Genomic DNA, 12105 nt, shown 5'->3' on the forward strand with positions numbered 1-12105 from the left:
CTGTAGGTGCTAAACCAAGCTGTCATTCTGATTCTCATCCATAGTTGTTAGTTTTTTCTAATCCATATTGCTGTGACAAGATACAACAGCTGAAAATATTACTATTTATGTTAATTCTAAGGAAAATACATAGGTTTCTAATACCATGGCATTTCCAAGAAGGATATATAGTCATGAATGATGATTACAAATACTTACTCTGCTTGTAATAAATATTTCCTGCATTTGAAAATAAAAGTTCTGAAAAGTTCCCAGACTTAACTCTTACATTGGCACTGAATAGTGTCACAGGAAGAAGCTGAAAATGAATTGTCTGGATTAAGAGTATCTTGCAGTAAAACAGATTGGAGAATGATGTCTTCCATTTTCCTCTAACTCAGGTTTCCTGCCTTTTGTCTCCACTGATTTTCAATTTTAGCTGTGATTATTTTCAATAAAAGTAATTGGGTTTTGCAGTTATTCATGTACTTGCAATTAATTTCTTGGGATGGAAATCGAAACTTTGGAGGCCTCTAGCTTGTTTTTCTTGGGCATTGTATATTGCTTTTTTTGCAAATGCCTAAGTTTGTTTAATTGGAAAATTTCTTAGTTAATTTGGGTGAACAGTTTGGGTCAGCTGTTGTGAAGATTCCTTTCTCAGCAGTTGATAGTAGGTTGTGAGGAGTTCAGTGCTGCAGTGAGACAATAGGTGGTCTGAGGGTGAGATGTTTTCATTACAAAAAGTGCTGTTCCTTGTAATCCTGAAGTTTTTACATAAAGCACTCTTCCTAAAGTGTGACAACCATTATCGCTGCATGGGTTTGCAAAGGTAGGGATCTGGTTTCTCTTTGGCATTGATGGATAACATTGTGGTTTATCTAACCTTGTTTTCCTCTGTTTCAATGCAGGCATCTCTTGTGGAAAGTCCATGATTAGCTCCATGAGTCTCATGGGAGGAAGCAGTGGTGCCCCATTGTATGACAGAAACCATGTTACTGGAGCATCTTCAAGTAGCTCATCCAGCACTAAAGCCACTTTCTACCCACAGGTACGTCTTGAAAATACACCAGTGAGTTAGGTATCTCCTGCTTCTGAAGAAAAGAAGGGTGAAACTTTGTGCTTACTTAAGTAGGTGTTAACAACTGTTAACAGCTCTTGGGTGTTACTGTTTATGATATGCAGGCCCATTTTGACACTCACTGAACTTCACAAAGAGGCTTTGTTGTAGTCCATCAGGATGATACAGTGCTCCATGATGTCCAAAATGTTTTGTTACCAGAGTGGTACTCATCTGGCTTGTTCTTGGCTACTTCCGTTCTTCCCTTGGAGATGCCACCTCCTTTGTTCTGTGTAAACTCTGATGGCAGTGGCCCGGTGACATTTTGCACTGCCTAATGCTGCAGGCACACATGGAATAATTAGGCAAACAAGATGAAACAGGACTGGAATGCAAACGTGTATGAAATCAGCTTGACTTGCTGTTTAGATGAAGTGTCGATTGGGGGAAAAACACTGGTACAGCAGGGTGAGGCAGAGGTTACTTTGGTTGCATTTTTTCAGCTATAATTTAGCTCCATTTCTGACTTTCAAGTGTGGAAACTGACAGAATTCTGGTCCCCATGTCACAGTTCCACAAATTACAAGATGAATATTCTGAATGGAAAGAGTCCTCTCTGGATACGCAGGAGAGACGCACGAAGGTTCCTGTTTGCCAGCATATTTTGTCATGACTAAGCACTCAGTTTTTTTCCATCATGCTTCTGAGCACACAGTTTTCTTCCATCATGCTTCTGAGCAATATATCCATTGGCCCTTAGGTACACACTACAAGCTGCCAGAGTTGATCTGCCAGCTGCAGAGGGGGTTTTTGTGCAGTATTGAATCAGGAGCCCACATGCTGTGTGGGTTTACATGCATTTGTGTTTACATGTAAGCTGTTATGCTCTGTGTGGGCATTTTGATTCATAGTGTTTTGGCCAGTGGCAAAGGTGCTTTCTCTCCCTTTAAGAAGGGCAAAAATGGAAAAGAGAGGCTTGTGAGCTTATCTCTTGGTAAGGTAAAATTGGGTACTTACTTCTTGCATTGCCTTCTCTGTGAAGCCGTCAAGAAGCAGATGTTTGGAACTCAGCAGCCCTCCTAATTTAGCTTGTCTCCTGCTTCACCAGTGTCTCTGTAGTGTGCTGAACAATTTCATGCTAGACCTGATTGATGTGTCAGTACCACACTAAAAAGGATGAACAGAAAAAACACTTACTTAAATAAAGCTTGAAAGAGAAAAGAAGCCCAAGAGCTGATCTGCCTGTGTGATTCTATGGGATCTATGTCAGCCAAAAGATCAACTCTTCCGTTTGACTTCTGGCCTAAGTTAATCTGACTGTTGCTGGGAATTATTTTTTCCACACTTTGTGTCAGCCAGGGCCTGCAGGGATGATACCAGCATTTCCTTCATGAAAGGCATGATGGGTTCTTAGAAGGAAGCTGTTGCAAGGGCTTTGTTACATTAAAGTTACTGCTTAATCCCAATGTTCTGGTGAGTTCTGCCTGGTAGCTAATTACCCAGCTTTATATTAATAATCAAAAGGACAGATCTGAGCATCTAAGTTGTCTTGGCTTTTTTGGTTTGTGTAACACATCTTAGTGGTACTGAGAGATGCTCCAGTGAATAGAGACTGGGAAAGAATCAGTGTCAATGAAGTTATGCCAGTTTATATACCTGAGAACCTGGCCAGAGGCATCCTGGCTGACACTGTTTGCTGTATTTAATCTCAACATGAAGTCATATTGATGCAGCTCAGGGCATCAGTAGGAGTGAATCCACAAGTAGCATACAGTGCTCATCCGAGGAAGAAGACTTCTGGGAGATCCTCTTGGGGAGGTTACTCATCATTCCCTACAGCTGGCAAAGGGGGGTATTCAAGCATGTCTCCCTTCACACAATTTTGGGTACAGGGCTTGTCAGCATTAGTAATAGTAAGCTCAACTCAGTGGCCAGGAATCGCTTTGCTGGACGCTGCACAGTGAAGAGCCAAACAATGATCTCCACTCCACTGATTTTAGAGTGTTTTTGTGGGAGAAGAGCAGAGACAGAGGAAGGATGGTCAATGGGGCAGGACCATGAACTGGCTGAATGCCCAGGGCAGGCAGTGTACAAGATGCTCACATCAGTAGCAAGGCTCAATCAACAGCAATGGTGTAATTTTCCACACTGGAAGAGATTAAATGCTCTTCTTGGGTTTAGGCCAATGTCCTGCTGGCTGTGTCAGAGGTTCAGCTTCCTGCTAGGGGAAGAATCCTGAATAATTTTGAAACACGCTAAGCTTTTTTCCTTGTGTGAAGGCTACCAGCAACTGTGTATAAGCACTTATAGCTGAGCCATATGTGTGTATGCTGTCTATATGCACACATAGGCAGGCTATAAATATTTTTTAGCTCATAGGCTTTTTGCATTGTGAACTGTGCCAAAATGATATGTTTATAGAATAAGAGTGAAATGAAGCATTCAGGGAAGGATGGGGTTGTATTAGTAAAGAACCTGGCTTCCTGACCCTACTAATGACTGGGGATGTGTTTAGGGTCTGGGAGTGGAACATACTTTATTTCCCATTAGCATCTGCTGAGGATGCTATCAGTCCTTATGTCCAAGGAAGTGCACTCAGATTCAGCCAAACTGGGTCTCATTTCCAGCTTTATTCCAGCCTTCCAGCATAATAACAGGTGTGGCAAGGAAGAAAATTCCCTGTACTGAGAACTTTGAAGGCCTGCACAATACCTAAGTCCAAAGTAAAATCTTGTAATGAACATCTGTGATCTTTAAAAATGCATTAACACATCCAAGCAGCCAGGAGAGGAAACTAGAATAAGGATGAATGACAGGGTGAAGCCATAAATACTGTTTTTAAACTAAGTAAAGTTGGATAATTAACCCAAAATTTCACACTTCTTTTTCCTGTTGTTTCTAGATTTTGAATCCACCTCCTTCCCCAGCTACCGATCGCTCCTTATACAACGCAGAGATGTTTTATTCCTCAAACATTCCTTCAAACACAAGATCTTACAGGTACAGTTCAGATAAAAAGGCTTGCCAAGTCTTCTATTAATCTGCCTTTAGTTTTGGATCTTGTACAGACTTCATTTAAAAAATGTTTTGCTCTCTTAATAAATGACCGTTCCAATTATGTACATTATATTTCTATGTAACAGTCCCTGAGCATCCTGTGTAGAGGAGGTTGGTGTTTTCTGTTAATTTCTTTAAGCTTATCTTAAAGGAGTCAACCTATTTGTTAGTGACTGGGCTAAATGGTCATAGTGGTCTCCTCTGGTAGGTTAGGGGCTGGAAGAGTGTGCTGCTGGCTAAGGATAGTTGTGCCATTCAAATGTATCACAGTTCAGGTACTTCTTGTTGGATTTCTCTGAGAGCCTGCATTAAGGCTCGTGTAGTATTAATGAGCAGGTATCTTGTCTGACCACACAGAGCTGTTCAATCTCTTTCTTTTTTCTTTCTTTTTCCCCAGATTGCAACTAATGCATGTGCTTTTTCTTTTTTATTGTTTTTGTGCAGGCCATACCTTATACGAGGGATAGCTCCACCCACAACCCCATGCAGCACAGATGTCTGTGACAGTGACTATACCACGAGTCGATGGAAGGCCAACAAATACTATATAGATTTAAATTCAGACTCAGACCCTTATCCCCCTCCACCCACACCTCGCAGTCAGTACATGTCGGCAGAAGAAAGTTGCCCTCCGTCTCCTGCCACTGAACGAAGCTATTTTCACCTCTACCCCCCTCCACCCTCTCCTTGTACAGACTCTTCATGACCTCAACAGAAGGAACTTTTCCTGTAAATATTTTAAAATATGAACAGATTTAAAATATATATTTTATGATTTAAAAATAAATTTGGGTGGGAATTAAACAAAACTAAATGTGAATAAAAATGGGTGGGAGGGGTGGGGCTGTGAAAAATTGTACAGAGGAAGAATATTTATAAAATTGATTTTTTTAACTTAATTTCCATTCTTTTGTGCCATATTTGCCTTTTTGAAGTCATGTAACTGACTCAGTCTCCAAAGGATTTGGAGAGGGAATGTTGAAACTTTCTGCATTTTTAAGTCACCTTTTTACATGCAAGAAGTGAAGTTCTTTTTATTAATGTGAGACAAGAAAACTAAGTGGCTTGTGGGAAGGGGAGTCATCTAAAGAAAGATGCAGGCTTATTCCTAGAGAAGAAAAACACATTTAAATACAATTGTCAGTATCATCCCTTCACCACCACTGGAAGAAAACGTGCATGATCACAACCCTTAGATGCTCCAGTTTGTAAGTGAGCTGAATGCTTCCCAGCAGAACTTGAGTGCCAAAACCCGAATTTCAAACCTTCCTCTCCATCTGCTTAGCACTGAACTGAAAGAACACTTCTTTTGGCCAAGCCTTCCAGCTTAACTAAACCCACAGGCATCATGTCCTACCTCATGTTAGTGCCACTCTGCACATGGCCAATTCTGTAACTGATTCAGGCTAAATAAGATCAGTCCTAAAAAGCCTGGTTTAGTTCCAACCAGTTCCCCACCTGACTGGGTGAATGGTAGCAGAGGCAGTTGTACTGACCTGTGGGTGAGAGCAAGGGTCAAGTTTAAAGTGGTATTTAAGCTAAGAGAAATGCCCAACAAACTGCAGATTTGGTCAGACTCACCACATTTTAATAGTGATGCAGCCAAGCTCCTTCATCCTTCCTTGTGAAGCTTTGGTGACTGGGACAAAGCTGTAACTAGCCAATGCTAGTTTTCTTTTTCTCAAAAGTCCTGTAATCACTGTGCCTGGTTTCTGAGATGTTCACCCATGTTGACTTGATCAGAGAATTGCTTCATCTTTTAATATTCATTTTCCAAAGCAGAATGAAGTGGTCACTTGTATTCAAATGAGGAAAGTTGTTTGAGTTTTAACTGGAGTTTGTAGAAAAATGGTATCTGCATAGCTCAAATCAAAAATCAGTTTAGTCATATCTCATAAAAATTTGCCACATAATTCAGATTTAGAAATAGATAGAAGAAAGAACACAGGAGGAAGAAAAGACAAATACTTTTTTTTTCTAGGCATGTTGATATAGAAATGATTAACTCTCATACAAACTGCTGTAACCTCAGGACATCAAGATCAGCAAAGTGCTCGTATTCCCAACTCCTACCAAAAGAACCTTTGGGGAATGGGGGAGCTAGAATCAGTTCCTTTCAAATTCAGAAGACAAATTTTTGCTTTCATTGCTCTTTGTAGCAAAAAGGATTGGGTATTGTATGGCACTTTATAAATTCAGCACTGATGATGATAATGGGAGGGCCTGCTTGGGACATCTGAGGGAAGTTCTGAATATGTAAACTTGCACCTGTTTCTGCAGCTGCTCGATAACAGATGTGTTGGGCCTTCAACAGCTTTAATATTGATGGCAACAATGTAAACTTTTTTCTTGTTTGAACTAAAATTGTACTTGGCTTTGGGTCTTTTTAGCAAGTTATTTGAGAGCACGTCAGAGGAACCTTACAGCTTCAGGAGAGAGGTGTTGGTTGTGGCGGTGGAAGTGCTGGGACCATGGTGTTCTGATCCCCTTGGTGTTTTCAGATTTATCAGTCCAGATCTGTTCTTCTGGTCTGCATAGTTCAAGGGCTGTGCTGTCACTGGTGTGTTACTAAAACTCCTAAAGTAGCTTTTACTACCTTCATGTCTAAATTTTCACTTGAGAAATTAAGCACAAAGAATATGATTTTTCACAGAGAAAAGTACAGAAGTGGAATTTAAGAATGGGTTCTTTCCTCATCCCCTATGAACATTAGCAATTTTGTAATATGCTGTGATGGGCAAGGTCATAGTTTGTTACTCTTGGAGTTACTTAGCCAATCTCTGAACTGATGGTTTGGTGAAAGAAAGCAATTCTCATGTGATCATGTTTCGAGTAACTAAATTAGGAATATACAGCCACAGGATATTTCATGTGCCACATGAGTCATATAAAAGAGTATTTGTTCTGCATTACAGCAGTTGGTAGTCCAATTTCATATCATATGTAATTTTCTGCTTGATAACTATTCACTGTTTATAATGAATTCATTAGTTGTTTCATGTCACAGTTCTAGCTTAGAGACATACCACATTAATTTTCCTGTATTCCTGTGATGACACTGGATGCAGAATTGCTTACTGTTTTTCATTAAACCACTGACCTTTTTTAAGAGCCACAACTATAAGAATCCTGACCACTTCATTTGAAGATTTGTATCCTATTACAAACATTGGAATTGAGTCCAAGAAAATTATCATTTTTACTGAACTATCTTAAGAATCACATTCTTTTGGAGCTTGGGTTTTCAGAAGGAAGGAAGCACTTGCTGAATGGGCTGAATTAAGTGTACATTTTTATTTCAGTTGAATATTCATAGCCTCTTGCTGTTGATGTTTGCTGAGGAATTGCCTTCTCTGAGGCACTGGAAGTTTGGTGATGAGAATCAAAGCCCCACACTGCTCCATACTACTGACATTAAAAGCCTTTTCCAAAAACAGATTGAAACCAAATTTGGCATCTTAACCTTTAAATACTAAATATTACTTTTTTTATTACTGTAGGCTATATACTTGAAAAGGATTACTGCACTCCTGGTGTTAGCAAAGACCAGGAAGAAAATCTGAGCAACAAGAACTACTTCTTTCCAGAATATCCCCACTGTTTTCTTAGTGGTTTCCATCCTGTGAACTTTCAGGCTAAAACGCAGAAAATCCATATTTTCTTCTAGGTAAGGATGAGAGAAAGAGTTGCAGGGAATTAGTGAATGCATATGAGCAATTCTGGCAGTTCAGGGATGAATAGGAGATGTGTGGGGGAAAGTTGCATTTTGGTGAGGCTTAAGCATAGTTTTAATAATGCAGAAGTCTTCTGTGAGAAAGCTGACTGAAACATTTTAAGAGTTCTACCCTAAGAACTGCAGAGGGGTACATGTGATTCAGCTACCTGTGTGAGCTTATGAGTACTTGAATCAGTGTTTTCAACCATTATTTTCCAAGCCCATTGTGACTGCATATTAGCACTTGAAACAACTCAGGGTGGAACAAGGAGTGGTGTCTGGACAGTAGCCAGTAATGGGCAAATGATATGGTTGATTCTGTGTTAGATTTAAAGGACAGATGTCCCAGCAGAGAGCAGCTTACCTGTCCTGCAGTGCTGTCATGAAAGCAGCCACTTGGGTCTTCCCTTCTGTGGAATTTGTCCCATCTGCAGGGCGGATGTAGCAGCAGTGTGAGGCTGTAAGGTAAATGGACAAGTAATCATCTTCGACAGTCAAGGATTCTTCCATTTCAAGGAACAGTTTTGTACAAATTACAGTTTGACTTCAGCTAGACTGGTCAATAGCCACTGCACCTTTAAATTTGCAGTAGAGGTAGTGAATTTGTTCTGGATGAGTCTGAGGAAACTTCATGAGCACTATCCCAGCTGTCTTACTTAGATTTCTTACTCAGATTTCTTCTGTCTGGACAGATCACTAGAGAGCACTTAGGCTAAGATTAAGCTAAATCTGTATGTATGACAAATAATAATTTCTTCAGGATAGTGTTATAGTACAAAATGCTGTGTCTAAAAATGAGCTAATGCCATTATCAACATATTTTAAAGAGGAAGGCAGAAGTGAGTGGGGAAAAAAATTCTTTTGGAATAATGAAATTGATTTTCAGTAATAAGCCTTCATTTCTGTAGTTTGCAAAGGTACAGGCACTTCCCTAAAAGTTCTGATTCTTTTCAAAGTAACAACAAAACGGTCTGTTCCCTCAATACCTGTTTTACACACCTAGGATGGGCTTTCTGGAATTCTCCAGGCTTGTTTACCCCAGATCTATTTTCCACGGGGTATCTAGAACATCATGTGCACGGTCTAGGACTCATGTTCTCCCCATTTTTATGCCAACTGGTGCCTCTTGGATTCTGGGGCTTTTGACATTCTGATGCTCTGTGCACAGCGGTGAAAAAGGATTTGGAAGCGGGAGCACTCACGTAAGAGCTGGTGATGTCCTTCCTCCATTGCCTGCAGGGTCAGATCCCTTTGCTGGGGAGGACTCTTGTGCTGCCCTTTCTCAGAGCCTCTCCAGCATGTTGTGCTACTTCACAAGTGTGCTCAGTTAAACATCACAATAGTTGTGTGTCCTGTTGGCTTCAAGCATTTTTGGAAGGAGATCTCTTCAGTCATTTTGTTGGGGTTTGTGTTGAGTCAGTCCAAATGAGTAGCTGTGCTTACGATTGTACTACAGACGATATCCATTAATGTCAGGAAATGAAAACAGAAGGCAGGCATGTTCCCAATAATTAATAACACACACGACTGCCTGGCACAGAGCCCTGAATTAGAGGTAATGTATTTGCTGTTACAGTGCCGAAGGACATTTTATAAATGTCCATGCATGGACAGAGCCTTAGACAAGCCACAGTCAAAGATAACTGTTTACAGCTCAGTCATTTGGTGGTTGTTGTGTGTTGTGACTCAGTTATGAATTATGACTACAGCCCTCCTTGTAAATTTGGCTTGTCTATAAGAGATTCATAGAAGACTGAATCCAAAACTCTGAGAGGTGTCTGCTGTTTCTGCTGCTGTTCCCTTAGGTACTGCAATACTTTCTGATCATCATTATATATAAAACCCCCTTTCTACAGCAGCTGTAAGTTTAGCTAAACAGCTTAAGGTATTTAATACACATTAAAAGAAATACTTAATACGCATAGATATTTTCAATCCTGTTAGGTCTTCTACCTCTCCTTCCTGAGAACACTTACTCTAGATTTTCTAAAGGGTGTTTTTCTTTGTTTATTTTGAGGTTGGCCAGCTATGCTGTGGGCTTTTTCATGTAGAATCATACTCCCTTTAAGAAAACAAAAAAAAGAAGGAAAAATTAATTTTAAATCAATGTTAAGCCTGCTGATAGGAATGATGGAAACCAGTCTGATATGTCTTCTGTATTCCACAACAAAATCCTTCAAAATTCCATGTCCTGACATGCTGACAGTGCTCCCAGCCACCTGTGACAAGCTGCCACATGCTGGCCGTTCCCAGCATGAACCACAGCCCTTGTTGCTGCCCACCTCTGGAGTCAGGGCTAGGTCCTCACCAGCCAGCACAGAATCCTGGTGGATAGAAGATCACCATGGCAATTCCTAAACAGGTTGGTTTATATTTACAAAATACATGCAGAGAATGTGCTTAGAAGGACTTGTCAGAGGAGAAAAGCAAGTTTGACGGCTCCAGTGACAGACTAATTCAGCAACACTGACACCTCTGGAAAGCGAGTGCTCCCACTGATGCACCTTTCTGTAAATAAGAATGAGGCCACTCTTAGTGACAGCACTCCTGGGGTGGCTGCATTTGACAAAGGGAGTGGTATTCCCGTTTGATTTGTACAGAGACCCTGCAGCCTGTAAATAGTTGTACATGGAATTCATCAGCCTGTGGAGGTAAAACAAAAGCTGTTGAAAGTGGGAGGATGGCTGTGTGAAGTTTGGGGGGTATCATAAACACAACTCTAACCCAGACCACTTTCCTACTCACCTACTTTATCGCAATTGCTGCTATTGTAAATGTACAGGAATATACAAAGAGTACCAAGAATTTTTATGGTATAACCCACACATAATCTTTTTATATTTATATTAAATTGTGTATTCTGCAAACAGCCTAATAATTACAGCTTTATATGTGTATCATTTTGTAGTATTTGTTACCTCAAAAGACAACCAAACCCAATACTTCAGTGCCTTGTGTATTTTAAACAGATTAACATATAAACTGGGGGGGAAAAATGTAGATTTTACTCCGCTGGTTTTAACAATGCTTTGTATTATTGTTAGGGTTCTCTTCAGTTAAAATACATACAGCCACAAGTTGTGGAACTAACTGAAAGCATACAATTTTGGAGGTTTTTTAGAGCATGCATGTTTTGAAGTTGTAATATATTGGAGTTTCTCTCAAATGCATTCTTTCAAGTTAACTTTGATTTATATATTCATATCTATTTCAACAGACATCCCGATCCCTGTCAAAAATACGTAGCATTAAAAAAAAAAAAAAAGCCAGTAACTGATACTTACATGTTTGGGGATTAAATGAGTGCTGTTTTCAGCACGTCACAATTTTCATTAGAGCCACAAAATCTTTATTGTGTTACAGAAAGTCTTGATCAATTATTTTTCCAAGCATGGCCTTCTAGCACATAAATGACTTGGTAATACTGTTGTAAAAAAATCTTCTTTGGGGCTGTCATCACTTCAGACCATTGCACGTTAACAATTTTCTGGTCATGAAACTGCAATGTTTCTTTACGTTAACAAAACCAAAGGCTTGTTTGAAGTAACTGGTATTTTGTATAAATATTTGTACAGATAACAGACTCTGCTTTTGTACTATAGATTATGTGGATTTTGGTTTATAATAAATGCTTTAAAAAGATTTGCTTAGCAGCCATTTTATGAGCAAAGCTGTTTCATCACCTTCAGTAGAGACAACCAGCCAGTATCACAACTGTTGTAGATACTATTTAAGATAAGGATAGTACTGTCTCCTTGGTTTTAATTTTAAAATGTACAACAACAGCGAGAGCTGGAAAGCCAATCATCTTTAGAATTAGAGTTGTTAGCTATAGAACTTACCACAAGTTTGTCAGCTTCATGACCTTACAAAAATTGTTACACTCCATAGGAACTATCTCAAGTGTTTTGACTAGGCCAGATCTGATCTGTATTTCTTTTTTAATTGTATGATGTCTTTTAAATGGATGCCATAGGATGTCAAAGTAAATTTTTTAAATACTGGCTTCTTCTTTTTGTGGTGAACATACTTGAAAACTAGTTCCATTGAGTCTAGTTTTGTCTTGATTTGTGCAGTCAATATTGGTGGTTTCTGATTTGTGAGATTTAACCTAGAAGTCAAAAATTATTTTTAGTGGAGATATCCTTTCTCCGGCTTGCTGGTGAGATGAGACTCAGACTGAAGCCTTCCTGAGCAGTCATCAGCAGACCTGGTGAAGTCCAGTTCTGTTTCTTCTGATTATTCAAGGTTAGAGAAAAAATAGAACATACACATTCAGAGACCTGCTTGTTTCCTA

At 39.7% G+C, this 12105-nt stretch overlaps 1 protein-coding gene across 3 annotated transcripts in view; it reads left to right on the forward strand.

The window, feature by feature from the left end:
• The window catches only part of LRP5 (LDL receptor related protein 5), a 141878-nt gene extending 130428 nt beyond the window's left edge, over positions 1 to 11450 (forward strand). For all 3 annotated transcript variants that reach the window (XM_042038298.1, XM_042038299.1, XM_042038300.1), the window contains 3 exons: positions 888 to 1027; positions 3939 to 4036; positions 4538 to 11450. In XM_042038298.1, the coding sequence (XP_041894232.1) occupies positions 888 to 1027; positions 3939 to 4036; positions 4538 to 4799 (500 nt within the window). In that variant the 3' untranslated portion in view covers positions 4800 to 11450. The remainder of the gene's footprint in view (positions 1 to 887; positions 1028 to 3938; positions 4037 to 4537) is intronic.
• The last annotated feature ends 655 nt before the right edge of the window (positions 11451 to 12105 follow it).

Source organism: Corvus kubaryi, unplaced genomic scaffold (genome assembly GCF_017639235.1).
Source record: "Corvus kubaryi isolate FWS band 111438036 unplaced genomic scaffold, C.kubaryi_AGA036_p1.0 37392, whole genome shotgun sequence".
Classification (NCBI taxonomy): Eukaryota; Metazoa; Chordata; class Aves; order Passeriformes; family Corvidae; genus Corvus; species Corvus kubaryi.